The sequence below is a fragment of the Motacilla alba genome, chromosome 3 (assembly GCF_015832195.1).
Source record: "Motacilla alba alba isolate MOTALB_02 chromosome 3, Motacilla_alba_V1.0_pri, whole genome shotgun sequence".
Lineage (NCBI taxonomy): Eukaryota > Metazoa > Chordata > Aves > Passeriformes > Motacillidae > Motacilla > Motacilla alba.
The window spans coordinates 48,473,706-48,496,303 of NC_052018.1; the positions used below are offsets into that span (position 1 = coordinate 48,473,706).

At 40.3% G+C, this 22,598-nt stretch overlaps 2 protein-coding genes across 4 annotated transcripts in view; one reads left to right on the plus strand and one right to left on the minus strand.

The window, feature by feature from the left end:
* The first annotated feature begins 2,876 nt into the window (after nucleotides 1-2,876).
* The window catches only part of NT5DC1 (5'-nucleotidase domain containing 1), a 128,005-nt gene continuing 108,283 nt past the window's right edge, over nucleotides 2,877-22,598 (plus strand). Inside the window, exons 1-6 of the mRNA XM_038131499.1 lie at nucleotides 2,877-3,108; nucleotides 4,987-5,078; nucleotides 6,722-6,793; nucleotides 8,361-8,467; nucleotides 10,077-10,156; nucleotides 13,859-13,940. Of these exons, the coding sequence (XP_037987427.1) occupies nucleotides 3,016-3,108; nucleotides 4,987-5,078; nucleotides 6,722-6,793; nucleotides 8,361-8,467; nucleotides 10,077-10,156; nucleotides 13,859-13,940 (526 nt within the window). The 5' untranslated portion in view covers nucleotides 2,877-3,015. The remainder of the gene's footprint in view (nucleotides 3,109-4,986; nucleotides 5,079-6,721; nucleotides 6,794-8,360; nucleotides 8,468-10,076; nucleotides 10,157-13,858; nucleotides 13,941-22,598) is intronic.
* COL10A1 (collagen type X alpha 1 chain) overlaps nucleotides 15,755-22,598 on the minus strand; it is a 30,414-nt gene continuing 23,570 nt past the window's right edge. For all 3 annotated transcript variants that reach the window (XM_038131498.1, XM_038131497.1, XM_038131496.1), the window contains one exon: nucleotides 15,755-21,799. In XM_038131498.1, the coding sequence (XP_037987426.1) occupies nucleotides 19,905-21,799 (1,895 nt within the window). In that variant the 3' untranslated portion in view covers nucleotides 15,755-19,904. The remainder of the gene's footprint in view (nucleotides 21,800-22,598) is intronic.

Sequence of the window (22,598 nt, forward strand, 5' to 3'; positions counted from 1 at the left end):
CAGGAGAAAAAAAAAAAAAAAAAAGTAACTGGAATAAGACAGCTGTACTGATACAATCTGCAAGGCAGAAAAACTTTATATGAGAATGGCATGAAACACTAACTGTGGGTGACCTTTTGGACCCTCTGAAGTCAAGCAAAATTGTGGCCATCAACTTCAGTGGGACAGGAATTTGCTCTGTGTTTTCTGAAGTGAGCAGCTTTAAGAAGGTAAATTGTCTTGTGCTCTCAGTTCCCAGCTGCTGCATTATCTGAATAGTTATTAACCCTTAAGTTATTAATAGTTATTAATAGTTGTGTGTGAGGTCCTGGATGTACCTTTTTTGTATGCTCAGGTTTCACACATGTTAATTTTTTTTCAAAATGTATTTAGGCATATATGTATTTCTTTAACATATGTCTAAAACACATGTATGTATAATTATTTACATATAAGTTATGGTGTGTGTATACATATATATAATGTATGGTGTGGGTCTATATTATATGGTATGCATATATATACATATACAGCAGCATTAGAAAGTATATTCATGTCTGTGTGCGATTTTGAGAACCCTTGAGAGAAGCTGCTGTACAATGGGCTTTGGTAAAATGATGTGTGATCCATTTCTATCTTGCTCTGACACCTTAGATGCTCCTCCTGCCCTGCTACTAGCATTTTTGAACTTTATTCCTAGTTTCTATATATTTTCCTGTCCAGTTCATTTCCTAATCAGATACTGAACTTCTCAGTGGAATTTTTAAATGCATGTGAGAGGTCATGCTATTAAGTTTCTCTCATCTGTGTCTACGTGAACATAGCAAACTGAATCATAATATATATAAGTACATTGTAGCTCTTAATATATAAGAAAATTGTATCTATTTACTACTTGAATGTATTTTCAAAAGTGTTTTTCTCTGTAATACCAAAGTATCATTGAGTGATCCTGCAAAATTGAAATCCTAATTTGATATAATCAAAATTTCTGCTACACACTACTATGGTTATGAGCTCCAACTTATCCACCTACAAAGCACAGCACTTACAGCTGTGCAAAGGTAGGCAACACTAGAAAAGATTACTTGTATTAAATGTCTTTTAATAATTGCTCTCAATTAAATTACCTTTTATACTATTCTATTTATAGCCACACAAGAATTTAAAAAGAAAATATACATATTTATAATATATTCAACTAGAATTTTTCATGTTTTGTGAATCAAAACAAAGTTTTGATGGTGTCATTGGCATACTGAGAGAAAAGAATTGAAGAATAAGGAGGTCCTTCAAAAAAGGCTGTCAAGCCCAGTTGTTTTAGCATCCTGAGTCCAGCCTTAGCCATATTCAAGTTCAACCATTGAGAATAAAACTACCTCAATGCAAACTCATCTGTTTGCTTTTCTCCAAATACAGTACTTTCTTTCAGACAGCACTTTCTTTCTAATTGCACTACAGCATTATTTATGCAGCAGATACCTATCAAAAGCTCATTTGTTTATGCACTGTTCTTAATTTTTTTTTGATTACTGAAACTGTCAATAAATTAAAAGGTAGCTATGGAATTACCTATGGAATTTTGGTTTTTTCAGAGCCACACACACAGCATAATGTGGTTTACTGTATACAGGATACCCTGCAGGGACTTTGATCCATAGAATCATAAAATGGTTTGCCTTGGAAGTGACCTTTAAGATTCATCTGGTTCCAACCCTCCTGCAATGAACCTTCCACTAGATCAGGCTGCCTGGGGCCCCATCCAAACTAACTTTCAACTACTCATGGGATGGGGCATCCACAACTTCTTTGGGCAACCTGTTCCAGTGCCCCACCAATCTTACAGGAAAGAATTTCTTCCCTACATCTAACCCAAACCTACCCTCAGTTTAAAGCCCTTGTCCTATCACCACACACCTTTGTAGAAAATCCCTCTCCAGCTTCCGTGTAAGTTCCTTTAGGTACTGGAAGGCTGCTGTAAGGTCTCTCTGAAGTCTTCTCTTCTCCTGGTGGAACAATCCCAGCTCTCTCAGCCTGTCTTCATAAGAGAGGTGTTCCAGTCCTCTGATTATCTTCATGACCCTCCTCAGGACTCACTCCATCTTATGCTGGGGGCCTCAGAGCTGGACATAACAGGAGTGGAGTAGATGGGCAGAATCCCCTCCCTCGCCCTGCTCCCCACATTTCTTTTGATGCATCCCAGGACACAGTTGGCTTTCTGGGCTGGAAGTGCACATTAGCGAGTCATGTTGAGCTTCTCCTCTGCCAGGTCCTTGTCCTCAAGGCTGCTCTCTGTCCATTCACGGCCCAGCCTGCACTTATGCTTAGGATTGCCCTGACCCAGGTGCAGGACCTTGCACTTGGTTCAACTTCACGAGGTTCCCATAGTCCCACCTCTGAAGCATGTCAAGGTCCCTCTGGATGACACCCCTTCCCTTCCCTCTAGCGAGTCGACTGCACCGCACAGCTTGGTGTCATCACAAACGTGCTGAGGCTTCATGATGAAGTAGTAAGTAGAGTTTTTCTACTTACTACTATATGCTAATAATAGTATTGCTTTTTTACTTACTAATATACTCTAATCGTCCCCGGTAGGGCCCTTGCGGTGTGGCACCGGCTATCCTGTCACTAACCAAGGCTGACTCCTGTTCCCCGCCTGCTCCCTGCTCGCCAGGTACCAGCACACACCCCTCGAAGACCCGCGGTCTGCCAGGCGAGCGGTTTCCCTCCGTTCCCACGCCGGCTGCCAAGCGCACAAAGCCGCGGCGGGAAGCGTGTTTTTCGAATTCGAGCGCTCGGACACGCCTCCGGCCATCCTCCCTGCGCCCGCCCCGCCATCCCCGGGCTCGCCGAGGGGCTGTGCCGCAGGTGAGGGCGGCCCCGCCGGGGCGGGGCGGAGCGGGCCGAGGGAGTCCCGCGGGCTCCGCTCCGCTCTGCCCGGCTCGGCTCCGCAGGAAGCGCCGCCCGCGCTCCTTCCTCCTCCCGCCTCTTTCTCCTCCTCCTCCTCCGCCCGCCTGCGGCGGCGGTGGCTCAGCGATGCAGCAGCACTTTTCCCTGGCTGAGTGCGACGTGGTGGGCTTCGACCTGGACCACACGCTCTGCCGGTACCACCTCCCGCAGAGCGCACGGGTGAGTGCGGGCGGCGCGGCGCGGCCGAGGGAGCCGCGGGAGGGGCCCCGCTCCGCCCCGCTGCCGCCGCATGCCCCGCCGAAGGCAAAGCGCGGGGCCGGGACCCCTCCGGCGGGGGCAGCGAGCCCGGGGCCGGCTGTCTCAGGCATCCACGGAAGATAAGAGTATCGCAAGAGCATCTCTCGCCGGGCGCTTCCTCAGCAGGCCTCTCTGCCCGAGCGGAGGGGACAGCCATGTCTCGTTCCTTGAAAATGGTTCTTCTTTCCTGGCCGTAGCGGCGCTGAGGAAAAGGTAGAGCCCGCCCGCTAAATCCAGAGATGCTGCAGAGTGAGAAGCACGCAGTGCTTTGCGAACTTTCTGGTGCTTGTAATAAAACGCCGAGTTTAGAGGCACGCGGCATCTCTGACTTAACCCTGTGGTCTCTTTGAAGAGAAATTGCTGCCTGTGCTGTGCGTTTCCGCCCTTGACACTTTTGTTTTTCAACTCCCTGGTAGTCTTACATTGCTCGTCCTTCTCTGTTGATGTCAGGACTCTGTTCTGGAGGTATCTTGTGTCGGGATGCTCATGATGTCTCACTCTTCCCCTTTCTTTGTCTCCATTCACTTACAGTACATTTTGCACTGCACAGGACTCCCACGCTAATTGCAAGATAATTTCAGAATCTGGTATAGAAACAAATGTTTATGAGCTGTCCCATTTATTATTAGGCATCCTGTGCTGAAAAAGTGCATTGCTTCCCTTAGCTATGTCTGAACTTAAGTGGAGACGCATCTTGCTTACAAAAGAGAATTCAACAGTAACAATAAAATGTATGAGCTCCTAAATTTCTAGGTGGAAACTGTGGAACTCTAGGCTTACCTTCCATATTCATGCCATACATGTTCTTGCTGATACAAATTCTGCCTGATGAAGGCAAACATTAGACAATTGATAACCACAGGAGTTTTTAAAAAATGCTAACCAACCAATAAACAAAGTGGAGGAAAAAATCCCAAAACTTTTACTAAACTTGGTACACTCTTCATCTTCTCACGGGAGACAGATGCAGACTGACACATGCCTGTTGCACGCCTCCTTCTCTTGGAAATAAGAAATACTTTAAAAGGCTGACAGGCCCAGCTGAAGATGTAGTTAGTTCTTACTATTTCAGCACTGGCTTTCATAATTTGTCTTTCTCAGCCGTTATTCATACTAATTCCAAGAGCGTCTGTTGTAATTAAAGAAAAAAGGCCAGGGAACAGCTTTAATGAAAGAACCACAAGAAAAAGAGAGCAATTACTATTTTTGGATAGTCTTTAAGGACATGGCAGCATCTCCGTAGAGCTTCATGTAAAACTTTACCAGCACAGTACATTAATAAATTGCTGAGTGTCATGCTAGGCCATTTGAACTTAGAAATAATAACTGTTTATTCAGGAGTTGCCTATTTTCTTCAAATTAATTCCTTCAAATACTTTTAAAATGCCCCTAAGGATAAATGTTTACTGGTTTAGAAGCTGCTTCTTGAATCTCAGTAACCACAATATTTAAAATTGGGAAAAAAAGGATGATTGGGGAGGGGGAAATAGTGACTAGCCTTTAAGTACTTACCATCTTGATTTCCCAACAGTCTTGAAGCGCAGGGGCTGTAAAGTAGAATGTTGTAATCTGGGTTGTGGTGAACACATTGCACCAGAACTCTTGTATGTGTTCCAGTCATGACAGAAATAACCTCAGGCACTGTTTCCCAGTGGAGGCAGTGGGGCAGGGCCTCTAGCTCCATGGTTTGATTTCACTTAGGAGGCATTAACACTTGCATCTTGCCACTTACCAAGGAAGCAGTGTCTTTGATCTCACCTAACCGATATAATGAATGCAATGTTTTTTTTTCATTTGTAGCTAATATATGATAGTTTTGCCCAGTATCTGGTAACAGAGAAGGGATATGATGAAGACTTGCTGACTCTAGCTCCAGACAGCTTAGACTTCTGGTGAGTACATTGGAACTAATGTCATTCCTTTACGCTGTAACTTTTTTACAAAGCTCAGAAAATAGCTTCATTCAGGCAGCTGATGTTTTGATTGTCAAGCCCAATGGATAAATCCAAAATTAGTTTCAAATGCTTGTATTAAGAAGTATTTGTCATGAGATACTTCTAGCATGGTATTTCAAAGAGGGAACTGAGCATGCAAGCTTGCTTTGTCTGTGCTTCCAGCTGTCTGGACACAAGCCTTTTAGTCTCACTATCTTATTTTATGTATCATCTTTGTCTTCTACATTCTATTCAGCAGTAACCATCAGATTTTAGTCATTTTTACCTCAACAGATGTTGTTTTGTTTGTATAAGACAGATTAATCCCAACAGCCACGGAAAGGTGACATGCCAGGAAGTAGCCCTTGGGTGCCACATCAGGCACAAAGCCACGATGAAAAAGACTGAAACCCAAGTTCCTGCTCTGAACTCAGTGGTCTCTGGGCAGGAACTTAACTTGAATCTTGATCTTTTAACTTTATAAGGTTATTATCTAGGCCATGAGGGTGGAGACTTGAAGGCCAAATAATCATTAGATATAGAGACACACGGATTTTTTTTTAAATAATGTATATGTTCTTGTGTATGTAATAATGTGTATGTAATGGTTTTTTACAACTCAATATTTGACTGGACAGTTTCCAGTCAGATTGATTTCAACTTCCATGAGACAAGCAATGTATCTATTTATCATATTTTGAGGCCTATGATGCAAAAAATCCCTTTTTCAGCTCTGGATATCTTGGGTTTGGTCTTTTATTGAAGCAGGAGGTTCATTTACACGGGCCTGCGAGTCCACAGTGCTGGTAGCAAGTGTGTCATTGTTTTTTTGCCTAAGGAGTCATTGATGAAAGGTTGGCATCTGCTTGCTGTCTTTATGGCATATATTCTTTCCTTTGGGGGCCTCATAGAGGATGAAGGTGCCATTGCTTCCTCAGTCTCATTTATTCATTTGTATTCTTACCAGTGAACTCTGAATTAATTTTGCAAAGAACCTAAGCAAAGGAAGATAAAGATTTACCTTTATCTGGAAGATAAAGATTTATTAGGGAGAATTAAAAACTCTTGCCAAGTGTTTCCAATGTTGTCAACTCTTCCCCTTGTTTGTGCTGGCTAACATGGCAATGCTTCTGCTTCATGTGTTCTTAGCTTGAGTTGCCTCATTTAGAGTGATGTTCTACCCCTCTTTTCTGTAATAACTGGTGTAATCAGTCAAGTAATAACTAGAGGAGTTGCCACCAAAAAAAAAAATTCTTTAATAGAAGTGACTTAAATACCACATTTCTTAGTTTGATATGTTTAGACCTTAAACCTCCAACCAATCTAACAGTCCCTGAATTTCCTGGACATGGAACTGGGTTTATTTAGTAGGATTTTGCTATGTAAGGAAAATCCAGTCCTCATTGTAATAACATGCACTTTTGTATAGGGAGGATTGTTCAAGCATGGAAGTATTGGAAGGGTTGTGACTTGTTTGGTTTTCTGTAGCATCATAGCTACAGAAGCACCATAGCTTCTGTAACTGCATATCACTGATAGATAAGAAGACAGTCCTCTGAAAGCATTAAATTTTAGTTTCTTCCTTAAAATTAATTTATTAGCTGCAAAGGCTTGGTGTTGGACATTGAAGAAGGAAACTTCCTGAAACTTGCAGAAGATGGAACAGTTTTAAGGTAATAGTGACAATAAATCTGTATTGTTAAATATAAGTTGTATTGTTAAATACACTTACATTTTATCTCCTTCCTAAATGCTGTCTCTCAATTTTATAAATATTTAAAACACTTATTTCAGCATGCATTTATTTATTATTTGTAAAAGTTTAAATACTCTTTGGTATTGTGGTGCTTAGTTTCTTTTAATGTTACATATGGAACCTTTTGGTGACGGTTTAATGTTAGCTGGTAGTAAATCTTACCTCATTTTTAACATAATCTGAGACTCTGAGGACACATTGATCTTGAAAGTGAATTAATTTTTTTTGGTGGCTACCAATGTACTCTTTGTCCAGTTCTGCTAAAATACTGGGTAAGGTTTTTCTTTGGATTGAGAGTAACCTGGCTTGGGGGGGGGTATACTAATGACTAATACTAAGGACTGGAATGACTATTTTCTTTGTGCTGTAGACATTCAAAATTCTGCAAGTTTACAACTTATGATTTAAACAGCCTGAGATAAATTAACCACAGAAGCTGATACATTCTCTTTTGGAGTTCTGGGGGCTTTCCACTTAAAAGCTATTTTGCTTTCAGTCGTCACTTTCAGTAAATCCTTAGTTCTTCTTTCTTGCCTTCCTTTTTTTGTTTTTTTAATATAGAAGACTGCTGTTTGGAATCAAAAATCTGAAAAGTACATGTATCTAAAATATATCAATCCTAGTCCCATTTCTCCCTAATTTTGTTCCAGAATGAAAATCTGTGTAATTTATAATGCAAGACAGCCTCTACATGGGTTTTTTGGGGGGGTTCTTTTTGGGTTGGTTTTTTTGGGGGGGGTTTTGTTTGTTTTTTTTTTCTGATAGCTCTCTGAAGGAGCATGAAGATGCTAAGGAAAGTCAGATTTCATTAAAAGAAGAAATACTTTTGAGTCATTGCTGTGTATCCTAAAATGCATTTAATAACATGAATTTGGAGTACTAAATGCAGAATTCAAGATAACAGGATATACTTCATTAAAGGGAACAGTGGTACAGGGTTACCTCTCTTGGCATTGCCTGCATTTGCTTCAAAATGGGACCCAATTTGATGGTCCAGGTAGTTAATTTTTAATGCCTAAAAAGGCTTGTGTATTAAAAAGCTGCTTGCAGGGCTCAAACTAGCACTTTTCCATAGTTCTGCCCTGCATTCTGTGGTGTTACCAGGCTTCAGAATGATGTATAGGCTTTCTGCACTGTGCTTTATTGTGCAGTGTATATTGATAGCTCAAGTATAGTGAGTGTCCTGACACAATTGAAAACATTCGAGCAATACAGAGTGATTGTGTTAGCAGGTGAGGCACAGTAGCTGTGCCCCCAGCCAACCAGACCTTTGTGTAGCAAGGCCTTTATCGAGAGCTAATGTATATGATAAAAGCTTAGTAGGTCCTGGGAAACTTCTAAGCTGTAGAGAGATCCGTTTTGATCAGCTCGCATGCACTGTAATTCAGTTGCAGTGTGTTACTTTGCACAAGTTGTAGTTTGGATGTTTTCAACTCTCTTCTGTTTTGTTTTAATTTTTTTTTTATAAACAATGCATCAAACAGGGCAAGCCATGGTACAAAGAGCATGACACTGGAAGAGATCCTGGAGATCTATGGAAGGAAGGAATGGAAGCATTTTAGTACAGTCAGTGGGATGGTTTCACGCACAGGTAGCTATACTCTAACATGTCTTCTTCTTTGAAATTGCTCTGGTCCCTTCAGTGCCTCGTACTGTTAGTTCTTAACACAGATTTGTAAAAAATACTTGAACTGGGAATTACTGGAACAGGTAAATGTATTGGGGAAGTCTTGGGTTTTGTTTTTTTAACTTCTAGTACTAGAATTCACCTTAAATTTATTTAATGGTATTTATTTTATAGTAAGACAAATGAGCTGACATTATAGTCACGTTTTGGTTATAGTGATGGGCACACTCTCTTGATGAAGTAGACTGATAAAACCAGTATCATGATTTAACCCGAGCTAGCAACAGAGAACCATGCAGCTGCTCATTCACTCCCACTCTGCCTAGGCCTACTGAGCAGGAGAATCAGAAAGAATGGTAAATCTCATGGGTTGAGAACAATTTTTAATTGAAATGAAATGTTATAATAATAAATATGCTAATAATACTACTAATAATTGTTGTAATGTTAGGGAGACAAAACCTCAGAACCCAAGAGGAGCAAGTGATGTACAATACAATTGCTCAATGCCTGCTTACTGATATCCTATCTTATTTAGGACAAATCTTAAATTTTTCTTAATTGTTGACTTGTTGCCACCAGTCCCATTAGTGGCGGCCTGGGTGCAGGCGCAAAAAACCAAGCAAGTCTAGAAACAAAAATTCTCCCCTTACATTTGAAGTTCCTGTGTTTAAGATATGAGACACTTTGAAGGAGCTGTGGCTAGATTTTCATTCTGGCTCTGTTTCCTTTCTGTTTTAGTTTGAGCTTGGCAGTTGAGAGTAACACACAGGAAGTGATCACTTAAGGTGCATTTTGTTATGTAATGGAGATACTTTCCTTGAGATTTTGCTGACTGCAAATGCAATACTTATTCTAAACTGCGGGTAATCTTTTGCAAAATGGAGGAGAGAGAGGTTTCCTAAGGTTATGTAGGAAATGTGATTTTCTTTTTCACTGAAACATGTGCTTGGTCTCTGTTGAGAATGTTAATCCTCATTTTGCTAACTTGTTCTTGAATATACCTAAGAGACTGCACAGACAAGATCATGAGAAAAAAAATCGCAGGTTAAGTAATTTCACCTCTTGAAGAGAGTTAGTTGAGCATGACCATAGTCTGAGGGGACATTTGCACCCTCCTGATGCAGTTCTGTTTTCAAGGCTGATGTAATAATGTGAACAGACTTCCCCTTGGGCCAAGGCGTTGTCTGCAGCATGTGTGTGCAAAGGACATGAGTGTGTCAGACCTGTTCAAATGTCTGGGAACTTCTTAAATACTTTCCTTGTGTTTTCACGCTAGGGAAATAGATATTTTGGAAGAGTTGAAAGATAGTGTCCTGAATTTAATTCAGCTCATGGTTCTCCCCCTTTTCTTTCACCTGGGCTTTTAGAATCTCAAAATATCTTATTGAAATCTCACTGGCTTCATATAGATAAACAACTTTTAGTTGCCAGTTATGGCAATCAGAAGTTGAAGAAGACCAGTAAAATCCAAATAGGAGCTTATATTATTATTTAAATGTAATTCTTATTTGTGATTAAAGCATACAATACAGGGGTGTTTAAAGTATATGTTTTAAATTATTTTTTTCAGCTAAATACTATTTGTATGACAATTATTTTGACCTGCCAGGAGCTCTCTTGTGTGCAAGGGTTGTGGACAGCTTAGATCAGGTAAGAACTGGATTGTTTGAAAATTGTGTATTGCATTGACACATTCCTATACATTATCTTTTTCTTCCACCACCACATCTCTTGCATGCATTATTAAATGCATACAAATTGGGTATTGAACAGCATCAAGGTCTTTTTCTCATTTGGACTATTCCATGTTGGACTTACTGTATTAAAGTTGTCTCTGAAGATAATTGTGAGCTGCATGGCATGTTCAAAATAAAAGTTCTTCCACCAGAGGGCACAAATAACTAGGATATTAATGGAAATGTGCTGTTTCCTCAAGTTTACTCTGTGGTATGCACAATGTAGTTCTTAAAGTCTCCTTTAATTATGCTTGGTTGTACTTGAAATAAATATAGTTTAAGTTTCCTGAATTACAGGATTTGCTAATTTGCAAGTTGTTAAAGAGTGAATGAAGCTTCATTTCATCCTTTTTTAAGCTTCTTTTTGTCCTAAATACATTGATCTGTGTACACAGATATAAATACACCTCTCACATAGTATCTTTTAATTTTTTTTCCTCTTATAAACAGTAAATTAAATTCTTAAGGTGGAACATACAATTGCTTGAACCTTTTTCAGTGCTTTTTAGGTAGATAGAATGTCCTAAATTCTGCTTTTGAAATTTGGTGATAATTGTTTTGTTGTGTAAAAGGTTTGAATGTTTAACTTGCATGCAGCTGGAGGTAGGAGAGGGTTCTTCTCACAGAGTAATTGTGTTGGTGTCAAAAGAGTACTGAGGTAGTCTTCTGGCCAGAGGTACCAAAGCACTGCAGGCCTGAAAATTGTCAGGATTTAACCTTGTCTGCAGAGTGAAAATCCAAGCTGTGAGATGAGTGTCTGGTGTCTCATTGGATATTAGGTGGCTTGCTGCTTTAGCCTTCACTCCAAAATAGCATGCTGAGTAGATTGCTGCCTAAGTCCAGGGGCTGCATGAAGAGTTAGCTAAAACTAGCTTATCAGGGGAGCATGCAGGACAGGTGCTCAGTAAGACTCTTAATTTTCTGCCTGATTAATCTCCTTCCCCTAAGCTGCTCACAGCTTCGAGACCTGTTGCAGTTGTGGCACCTGTATTGTGTTTACTTTATATTTAATTTAGACTCAGCACAAGTCACCCACTTATTAAGAGAGAAAGTGCATCATAGCATGTGTGTGGTAAGCTTTCACATCCTGTTACTAGTTCACAGGCTGGAGCACTGACCCGGGATCAGTGCCACGTTCAGCCAGAGGGAATTAAACCTGTTCTCCGGAGAGCCATGAGAAGTGGGTCATGCAACCTCTTTATCTCCCAGAAGTTCTCAAGTATTTCATTGGATGTCAGCCCTGTTTCAACAGGAGGGCTACAGTAATTCCCTGGAAGGTTAGCATTAGCCATTTGAGAAAGATGCAAGGCAGGAGGTGGTCAGCCTCTCCAGCTCAGAACTCATCCCTGCAAAATGCTGCATCCTAAGGATTAGAAGCCATCACATTTTCTTCTTCCACATTTCTAAAAGAAAGTAGAGCCTTCTGTGTCCTGTTCTGTGAGCCTGCTTACAAAGTGCTATTTTCTTACCATTTCCAGACAACGTTATGGATTCAGGAAAGCTTTCTACTGGAAGCAGATGCAAGAATTACTACATCTAGGTTCAAAATAGGTTTGGATATGAGTTGGATGCTGGAATACCCTGCACTGTTACAAATGTATCTGTTTTTGCTGTGTCCAGAGCCAGAACTCTCACGTGTTTTCAGACAAAACATGGGAGCTTCTTAGTGTTTTTCATCTTCACACTGATGAGTTAAACAAAACAATGCTTTGTCTTGATGGTTCAACTAATAAAATCACATTTTGTAACCACACCAGAATCATGGTAGACTGGATGGTCATGCCTAGAGTTTTCTCTCTACTTTTTGGAATTGGTCAGTTTTTCTTTATATCTTGTATGCAATAGCTGAAGATCTGCAAGAAATTAGTTTAAGTTATTTTAGCCTCCTCTGAGTTCAAATGTTTTGAAGGAAGTATACCCAGTTTTAAACTAGTATCCATCCATCCTCAAAACAGCACTCTGAGGAGCTTTTGGTTCAGTTTACTGATTTTTTTTTAAGAGAAACAAGCAAAAAAACCCAAAACTCCTAACTAAGGGGTAAGTTGACCACAAAGAGTGTGAGGGGAGAAGGCAGCTGAATTTTTCTGTCTTGAGAAGAGTGCTAGCTTAGGCTACTTGCATTGCCGCTAGATAGATGGTCCCCAGTATCTTCTGTATATACTTTTGAATAAACCCCCTTGGTTAGCATCTTTGGCTAGCTGAAGCTGACAAACGAAACCCTTTTCTCTTTATTAACTCTTTTATGTATTTCCATGGCAGTTTGCTATAGGAATGGATTAAAAAAGACTTCTGAAAGCCACAGACCATATCTTTCCTGCTCTTAACCTGTAGAGCTGATGGATGATAAACAAACTATGCTTGTCAGTTATGCACAAAAGACCTTGTTTGTGTGACTTGCTGATTGTGAAAGTAAAGGCAGATTGTTCTCTGGAAGCCTCCATGACAGGTTTGGATTGAAATAGCAGTTTGCTTCAGTATATATAAGCTACATATTTTTGGTTTTTGTTTGGCACTCATAAGGGTTTGGGTTTGGAGTTTTTTTCAGTTTCTGAATGTTTCCCTCTCTACAAAATGCTTACAAAATGGCTCATTATTCAGGTATCAGTGCAGGTGTCAATACACAGAGGGCAGCAGTGCCCTGAAACTGCCAACAGTTGCCTTGAAATTTATCCTGATGTAGATGTGGGAGGCCTGTAACAGCATTACAGAAATACTTTCCATGACACATAAACTCAAAGACAATACCACCTGCTTTACTGCTGCGAAATTACTGTGTAACAGCACCTCTTACAGGATCTGTAGCTAATTGTCTGCTCTGTAATACTGGCTAGCTGTGTAATTGCATCTGTTTCATTCATCGCTGCTAAAATTTGTGGTGTTTGAGAGTGCTGTGGGGCTCAGCTGGTTGAGGTTTTCCTTTCCTATGTGAGAGGTTGAAGGGGAAGCTGAGGTCAGCTGGTGCTCTGCTGTGCCTGAGAAGCTTTCTAGGAATGGGAAGAGACTGTTCACAATCGTGGATCACCTTCCCCTGTCTTTCTGCCAGAGGTGGGGTTTGGCAGTCTTCAGAGCACAATGCCACGAAGTGCTGCTAAGCCAGGCTTCTGGATGAGTATTTTATACCATGTAGGGTAGGGTTCTTGGCAGAAGGACATTTCCTCTAAATTATAGCGAAGGGATTTGCCAGTTCTTAAGTTTGAAGGTGATATGAATGCCAGGCTGTGGACAATGTCAACATGCTAATTAAGTTCAGTATCTGCAGCCCTGGACACTTCTTTTTCCCAAATGTCAGTGGGATGGGATGCTCATTCTGTAAGTTGCTGTTATAGCTAATGCCCCTTTTGGCTGTAATGTTTTAGAGTTCCTCACAAATATTCAACATTTCTCCTTTTCCCTTCCTCCTCCCATTGTAACCCTCTAAGAGGGACATAACTTGTCTGCAGTTACCCACAGTTAATCTGGGTACTACTGAATCCTGATGTCCTGAATCCTACTGTCTTAAGACTGTCTTGCTCCATATAATTTTGTTAATTCATGGCATTTCTGCCACTGTTTCAATATGAAAGCTTGTAATAGCTGATACTTGATATAATGACTAGGTTCCTTTTGACACTTACAGCATGATGGTCAGAAAAAATATGACTTCTGGAAGGACATGGTGGCTGCTATCCAACATAATTATAAAATATCAGCTTTTAAAGGTAAGTGGGTTCACTGAAGACTCACTATAACAGCTGAAAATATTACACGTGCTTGCCAGAGCAAATATGTTTGTAAGTACACTGTAGGCTACTCAGCACAGCTTTTACTTTCCAAGTTTATAAATAGTTGTATAGTAAACATGTTTTTCCTGTAATGAAACATCTTTTTCATAACTATTTTGGTTTCATTTCACTGCTTTGATATCTTTAATAATATTTCTGATGTGCTATTTCACTCAATATTTCAATTTTTATTGCTATTTCCACTCCTTTTAGAAGGACAAATGGTTTCTTACTGTGATTGATATGGTAATGTGGACATCCTTGAACTGTGTTTTGAATCTATTCCTTATGATCTTGTAATGATATTTAAAATCCAAAATGAATTGGGGAAAGAAATTCAAGTACTAATATTTGATGGTTTTCTTTAGTGCTCTAGTTTTGATTAGAATTCCCCATGTAGTATTGACACAATAGAGAGATTTCGAACTTCCTAACATTTGCAGAGGACCATTTTTTAATAACAGTGTTTCTCCACCCAAAACCAACATTGTAATAGTGTAATATAAATTAGAGTCGGAAAACATCTTGTATGCTGTTCAGCAGTATATTTCCTTCCTTCACAGACATCAGAGTTACTCTCAGGCATATAAAATAATAAGTTGATAATAAAGGCTCACCATTGTTTGTGCATGCAGTTAATTGAAATTGTTTTTAACAATATTTCTTGTAAAATGTTTATATGCAGCCCAGTTCTGAATTCTGCACTACTATTAGAATTACCTTGGTTGATGCAACATTCATTAGACACAAGGTGTAGTTTAGACTTTCTTAAAACTCACTTTTTGTTCACCTCAGCTGTCCTACTTCCTGTACTCCTTTCAAATGTAATTGACAAAATTGTTTCAGAGAGATTCCAAGCAAAAATGGAAATTGATACCAGGATGCAAATGGTAAAAACCAGCAAGATATTCCCAAACTGCTTTGTTGGTTGTTGTTACTGTGTTTCCATTGGAGCTTAGAGTGTGATGGGTAGTTATGAATTTCCCTGGGAACTCTTTTGTACACAAAATAAATATATCCTTTCTTTTCTGCTGATACAAAATCAACACTAATCAACTGTAATAATTTTTTTAGAATTTTTGTTAATTCTTTTCTTCAGAACGTGACAGCACTTTTTTTTTTTTTTTTAAGGTGTGGATCATACCACAAAAAAACATCATTTTTGAAAGTGTTCTTTGGAAATTAATGAGATCCAAAAAAAAAGCCTAAACTTTGAAGTCATACAATTAATTGCCTAGTTTTATTTGTGTGTACACTTGAACATATATGTTTATACCTATCAATCAGGTACCTATTTCTATATATTAATATGTTTAATATGTAATTTCTATATATTAATATGTTTGCAAATTCCAAATGTTTGGAATCTGCAAACAAAATTTGTGAAATGACTTCATCCTTTCTAGCTTCTGTCAGCGGCACATGCATGCATAAGAGTGTTAAAAATACAGGAAAGTGTAGTAAGTGATAGGAACAAGTCTTCTTGGATAAAGCTCGGTGATATCAGAAGTGAAACAATACAGATTATATGCACTACTCAAATATTGTAATACAAGAAAGTGATTACTCTGTCATGTGGCACTTTGAAAGGCTTCACAGTGGTTTTATTTTCCATTTAATAACATAGTCCAGTAGCTAAAGCACTGAACAGGGAGTCAGAAGAACCAGAGATATTTTCTTCCTATATCACTTACCAGTGACATTCCCATGGAGCATCTCTCTTTGTTTCAGGTCCCTCTGTGATACAAGAATAAGGGTACTAATCTTCTATCACTGCTGACAAAGCGATTTTTTTTTCTCAATTTCACATCTCACATAACTTCCTGAGGAAACTCTCAAACCTGGATCCCAACATCTACATACCAGGAAGCCCAGTGTCTATCATAGCCCAGAATCTGGCCTGAAAACCACAGCCTTTTGACTTAACTCCATGTCTTGGAGAGGTTTTAACCCTTCAGAGAAAAACAGTGCTCATTAACAGTTAGTCAAGGTAAAATTTCAAAGGCAAACTTATTAAGTGGTCAGTTGAGGGGACGCAAAGTTCCCAACTCGAAACGCCGTTCTAGTGGTGCCATTGTCAGTGGCGGAGCAGAACGACTGACCGCTTTATTTTTTGAAATCCACCGAGTGTTTGCAGTTCACTTTGATTTGTTGTCAGTATGCCCTTGTGTCTCTATGTCCCTTCTCTTTTTCACTGGATTTTTTTTGATCATAATCAGGTGTCTGATGGATTTTGCTTTTCATTGTCTTAGCTATGGTAATTGCCTTAGATAATTGCCCTATGATATTTTTTTTGGATGGCTCTTTCAGATAGGCATGATTGTCCTGACTCAGCTTGATGAAGAGTATTAACCCACTCTTCTCCTTGTGAAGAAGTGAAGAGCTGAGGCTTGCAAGAGGAAGGAGGTTCCCAAATAGTCTTGCGTTATTTTAGACATTTTGTTGTGAAAAATAACTCAAAAAAGAAAAAGAAAGGAAAATCTATGAAACAATGCTATCAGAAAAGCATGGTGTCAGATAGCAATGAACGCAGATATTTGCAATGTGGTCATTTCTTACCTAGTAATACCTGCAAGAGAGCTCTCTGTAACTGATATCCCAACTAAGCATTACATTACTTGAGAATCCATTTTATTCTCATTACTTTATTCTAATTACTGGAATAGTTTGTGACTGTAAGGTGGTTAATATTACCTTGAATGTGTTTGATTTAGTGGATGTTTTATCGATAGTAATGAAGAGCAATTTTAAAGAAAACATCATGGGGCAATGTATTTTACACTATCAAGCTATGTGGATGTATTATGGAATCAAAGTGTGCTCTTGAGAGGATTAGTAAGAGCTTGAAGTACTGTATAATTATTTCCTTGTGAAAATTTTCAGGTTTGATGAACTTTTTTGACAGAAAAATCAATGGCTTTTTTAGGGAAATGTTGCTAAATATAACTTCTTAAAGCAGAATTTTGTAGCATTCTTTATCTTAAAGGCTAGTTTCTCTTGGGAAGACTTGCCTTTCCCTGTAATTTTCCTAACATTTTTTGAAACTGTGGCATCTATGGCTGTATAGTTAGAATTATATATTTGTAGTATTTTCAATCAGTTTATAAGATTATATTTAATTTTGAAAGTAAAAAATCATGGCTGGTATGGCAGCAGACTTCATAAATTGCCCATAACAAGGCTTGTTAGGATACATGGTTTTGATCACAAGTTTATGGTCTTGGCAGAAGATAACAAATCTAGATGTTTGTGATATATATGTTTTGTCTTTAATATGCAACTTTAGACATAAGAAACAAAAAGCAAAGATGCTTTTCTAGCCAAAGGAAAACTAAACTTGTGCAAAATATTAGTAGTTCCTAATGTTGATGTAACAGTAGTGAGATATCTTTATTTGTCTTAATTGTGAAAACTGCACCAAAGTAGCAAGTGAAAAGTTAACTTGTTACATTTCTTTGCTGTGTTTTCCAAGTAAATACAGAAGGGATTGTTTGAGTACTTCTTGTTTTTGATCACTTAAGGCTTCAGAAATTTCAGTACTTCTTTGGAACTGATTTTGCACTATAACAGGCTCTTAGAATCTCATGTTGGATTTTCTTTCCTTTAATATGCAAGATGCAGAAGAAATAGTGGGCTTGGAAGGGCTTTATTTTTGGTTAAATTGCTAATCTTCTTGTGGAGAAAATATTAAAAAACAAACTTAAAAATCTTACAGACCTTCTCAAGGTCCCCCCTAAACTGAAAATCCAAAGCTAAAATCAAAGTATAAGTTGTGCTTTTGCCGCAATTTGCTGTATCATCTCTAGCTTTTCAGTTTTAAGAGTTGCTTTCTTAGTGACTTAATATCTGAAACTTAATATGAAAAGACTTAAAAAACCAGGCATGAAGTTCCAACATGTAGACTTATTTGAAGTCCCACATGTTCGAGGAATGAAGACATAAAGCACAAAACCTGATTTAAAGTGGATGGAGGGAGGGAGGGATGGATGGATGGATGGATGGATGGATGGATGGATGGATGGATGGATGGATGGATGGATGATTAGGGTTAGTGAACTATGCTTTTAAGAATGCTGCCTGGGCCCAGTTTCTTTTAAATTAATTGGAATAACAGGTCACTGTGGTCCTGAGCTGCTGAGCACCAAGCATCTCCAACAATTTCAAGCATGTGCTTTGGCATAGATTTCATATGTGAACTAATTAACCAGAAACCTACTACTTAGTCATATTTTCCAGCTCCCATATCCAGTCCCTCTGTTTGTTTCTGAAACAAAAGTTCCAAGTTGGTAGAGTGGATGGGCAGCAGGATGTGCTATGTTTAAATACTGGGAAACACTATTGAACTAATGTTCATTTATTATTTTGCTGAATTGTGGCCTAAACCATAGGTTTCCTTATCCAGCAGCACTTAAAAGAGGAAGAAAAAAATTCTTAAAGTTACTTTCATGGTAGGTCTTTATAGTTTCCAAAACATTATATAGTTTTGCTAATGATGGGTCAACCATCAAGCAAAAAGTATCCTAGCTTTTTTATTAATTCCAGTGTATGATCAAGTATTAAGGATATTGCTGATTTCAAATGTACACAACATAACAAGCCTCAAGTTCTGCCTTCATGAAGAAATGGTAATATCAGAAAAATTTAAACATAGGCTTGCATACTTTCAGTGCAAGTGATTAAAAGCTTCTGTTTAAAAAAAAGAAAAGCTAACTATAGTAGATTTAAGGGTTCTTAAGGTTTTGATGTATATGATACTTTTAAAGCACATGAATGGCAATGGTCACTGGAAGAAATGTGTGATCAACCTGTTAAGGTTTCATAATTCATAAGCTAACTTTTCATAGTAGCATAACAAATCGATGAAATAACTACTTTTTGTGAGACGTGTTTGTATGGTAAATATGGTTATGTCTACTGACTAATTACTGCCATCATCTTATAAATTTACCAAATAAGTAAAACATATTCCTCACACTATTGTGTTTTAAAGGAATGAACTGTTCGGGAAAAATCAGGGCAAGGATTATATCCAGTTTCGGGGTAGTAAAGCTGTTCTGTTTTGTAAGTGTCTGCATGCTTGGGAGGATATGTTTTTAAGGTTTGGTCATTGTTGTTTATGGTACTCTGAATGTTACAGAATGTTTGGAGATTTAAAAATACTGAACTAGTTTGTTGCATCAATGTGCATTAAAGAAAGCCGAGTGGATTTTGAGACTTCAAATCTGGTTGCTTTTTCATATTGTGAAACTTTAGATCTTCAGTAACATGTGATAATTTGTAAATCCACCTTTATCCAAGGTAGTTATTGATTAATAAGAACAGTAGAACTAAATGAAAACTGTGATTATGATATGGACTCTATTAGTCTATTGTCTCCTGTTGGATAGGAGACTCTATTAGACTCTATTGTCTCCTGTTGGATAGCTTAAAAATGAAGCTGGATGTAGAATGTTCCTGAAGTGTATTGTCCAGCTGTTGAGGTGACTGTGGCGTATTTGAGACCATTTATTTGGAATAAAATGCCTTCAGTTAATTTAAGTATAGTGAAGTATGATCTAGCATCCTTTATTGTGTTATGAGGTGTGGTAGAAATACTGATTTTCCTTTTAAAAATAAAAAAAAAGGAAAAAAGGACAGAGACTGGTGCATAGTATTAATTCATAAAATTTTTATGTTGCATTCAGACAATTAATCATCATTCGAAACAATTTTTTTATTACAATTCTCTAAAAACATACAATATTATTCTGCTACGTTTGAACAACTCTCTTCCACTTTCTCTCCTCCTCCTCCATTCCTGTTGCAACACTGAAGTTGCATGACCTGCTTAAGGACAAATCAGAGCAGTACCTCGTTAACATGGTCTGAAGGAGAGTGTGTCAGGATAGGGTAAGTTGGATATTAGATGTGAGCAAACAGGAAACCTGAGAAAGAAGAGTGAACATAGTCAGAGGAGTAGAGACCATTAGATTCTGAATTGGGCAGTTGGAGCCATACTTGGTCATTCTCCATGAGATCGATGACAGCACTGCCAGAAGCCTGGTCAAGGTATCCTTTCTTGTACTCATCATAGGTGTACATAAGCGGGGAACCATTTTTGTAGAGTGCAACCCAAACATTTGTTCCCTTTGCGTGTACATGGTAGGAGAAATAGTACAGTCCAGGGGTCCTGCAGGTGAAGATTCCTGTTCTGGGGTCATAGTGTTGCTGCCTATTGTACAAGATTTTATCAAATTTGATGGGCACTGTTGCTGCAGGGTAGGCTTTTGAGAGGATGACACTGAAAGCAGACACCGGCATCCCTGTCAGAGCTTGGTTTACTCCTCCTTTTATGAAAGAGATCCCTGATAGGTCCCGAGACTCTCCCGCTTTAACATAGCCTTCGGGCATCTGTGGGATTACAGCTTGGCCAGGGGGCCCAGGAGGACCTGGGGGGCCGGGCAAGCCTGGCTCACCATTGCTGCCTTTAGGACCAGGGGGTCCAGGGGGTCCCATGGGTCCACTTAAGCCTTTTGTGGAAATGCCTGCTGGGCCCGGCAGTCCTGGTGCTCCTGGCTCACCCTTTGCACCAGGGGCTCCTGGCAGGCCAGGGGGACCGATGGGACCTCTGATGCCAGGTATTCCTGAAGGCCCTCTGGGGCCTGGCTCACCATTGGTCCCTGGCACTCCCTTGGCTCCTTGCGGACCCATTGGACCAGGCAGCCCAGGTAGCCCAGCAGGGCCTGTATCACCTTTTGCGCCTGGGAGACCTGGGTGTCCCTTAGGACCAGCAAGACCCTGCTCACCTGGGTATCCCGGTTTTCCCTCTAATCCTGGTAGGCCTCGTTCCCCCTTGGCCCCTGGGAATCCTGGGTGGCCTGCAGGACCCATGTCACCTTTGGGCCCAGGTAGGCCATTCTCACCGGGCAAACCTTTGAGTCCGTGAGGGCCCATGTTCCCTGGTGGCCCAACCGGCCCTGGTTCTCCTGGCACACCAGCTGGACCTTGGTCTCCTTTAGGTCCTGGAAGGCCAGGAGGACCTTCAGGCCCTCTGTGTCCCTTCATCCCTGGCAATCCTGGCTTTCCAAAACCTGGGAGTCCTGGGGATCCGGGCAACCCTGCAGGTCCAGGATGTCCCTTGGCTCCGGGGATACCTGCTGCTCCTGGTGGTCCCATTGGCCCAGGCTTCCCAATGCCAGCTTCTCCAGGTTCACCTGGGAGACCCTGGGGACCTGGGAGACCAACTGCTCCAGGTGCACCTGGAAAACCTCGGTCACCTTTCAGACCCGGCTGACCTGGCAGGCCATTTTCACCAGGCTTCCCAATCCCAGCAGGACCAGGGGGGCCCCGGGGTCCCTGTGGGCCTGGAAGACCCCTGCCACCGGGGCGGCCTGGAATTCCGAATCCATTTTCTCCCTTTTGTCCATTTATGCCTGGGATACCTGGCTCTCCCTTCTCACCAGGGGGTCCCCTTGGCCCCTGAGCTCCTGGAGGGCCTTGTGGTCCTGGCTTGCCAGGGACAGTCAGTCCTGCGGGGCCGGGAGTGCCGGGCGGCCCTTGTGGCCCTCTTGCTCCTGGGAGTCCTGCAGGTCCAGGTTCTCCTTTCTCACCATTTAGTCCTCTTGCTCCTGGCTTTCCTGGCAGACCTGGCACTCCTGGCTTTCCAACCGCAGAGAACCCAGGTGGTCCTGGGGGACCTGGGGGGCCTTGGGGACCCGGACTTCCAAACCCTGGCTTTCCTGCAGGACCTGGTTGTCCTCTTGGTCCAGCGGGGCCTGGGGGACCAGGGGGTCCTTGTTCCCCCCTTACCTGCACACCTGTGAGAGAGAGGAAACCAGATCAACCACGGCATCTACAACATATTTGCAGGCAATGTGGCATGGTGGTAAAATGCATGAAGGGTTAATTTTAACTTCAACCTCATGGAAGTCAAACTTCAGCTGCTGTATTTGTCACTGAGAACCTGACATTCAGAGTAAAAGTGTTTCACAGCCCTTACAAGTAACAAGTGCAAATTTGTTGGAAATATGAGATAGAAGACCTCTAGAATTTTCTTTTTTTTTGCTTCAATACATTCTGGGTCATCAAAGAGCTTAAAAAGTGCTGTGCAAATAGATGCAAACTATTAAGTAAGGTAAAAACAAGCCAGACAGGTAACAGATTTAGCAGGTCATCAGACTTGATGAATGAAACCACAGGAAGCTGTGCAGCAGCTTTTCAGAAACAATTTGGTGCTATATATAAGTAGTGAGAATTTTGTTCCTCCCTGACCCCTACTTTCAAAAGTGGCCCATGTCACTAGTTCTTTTGTAAATATATGAATGTTATATTTTCAGATATTGTCTGTCATAAAAATTTCACGCAGTGGCAAGGTCTGATAATTCATTTTACTACTGTCACAATTCTGGCATTGTTATGGAGTTTTTTAATACTACTTCATTTTCTTAGTTACCAAAACAGCAGGTGGAGCCACTTAACTGAGTGTCACAAATAGAGGAATAAGCAAACAAGCTCACTGCTTAGTTTGTGTGTGCTTTGGAGGAGCCTTCAGCTTTATGTTGAAATTGGCATGCTGATTTGTTGGACATTACATACAAGTTTAACACAGATACTGTG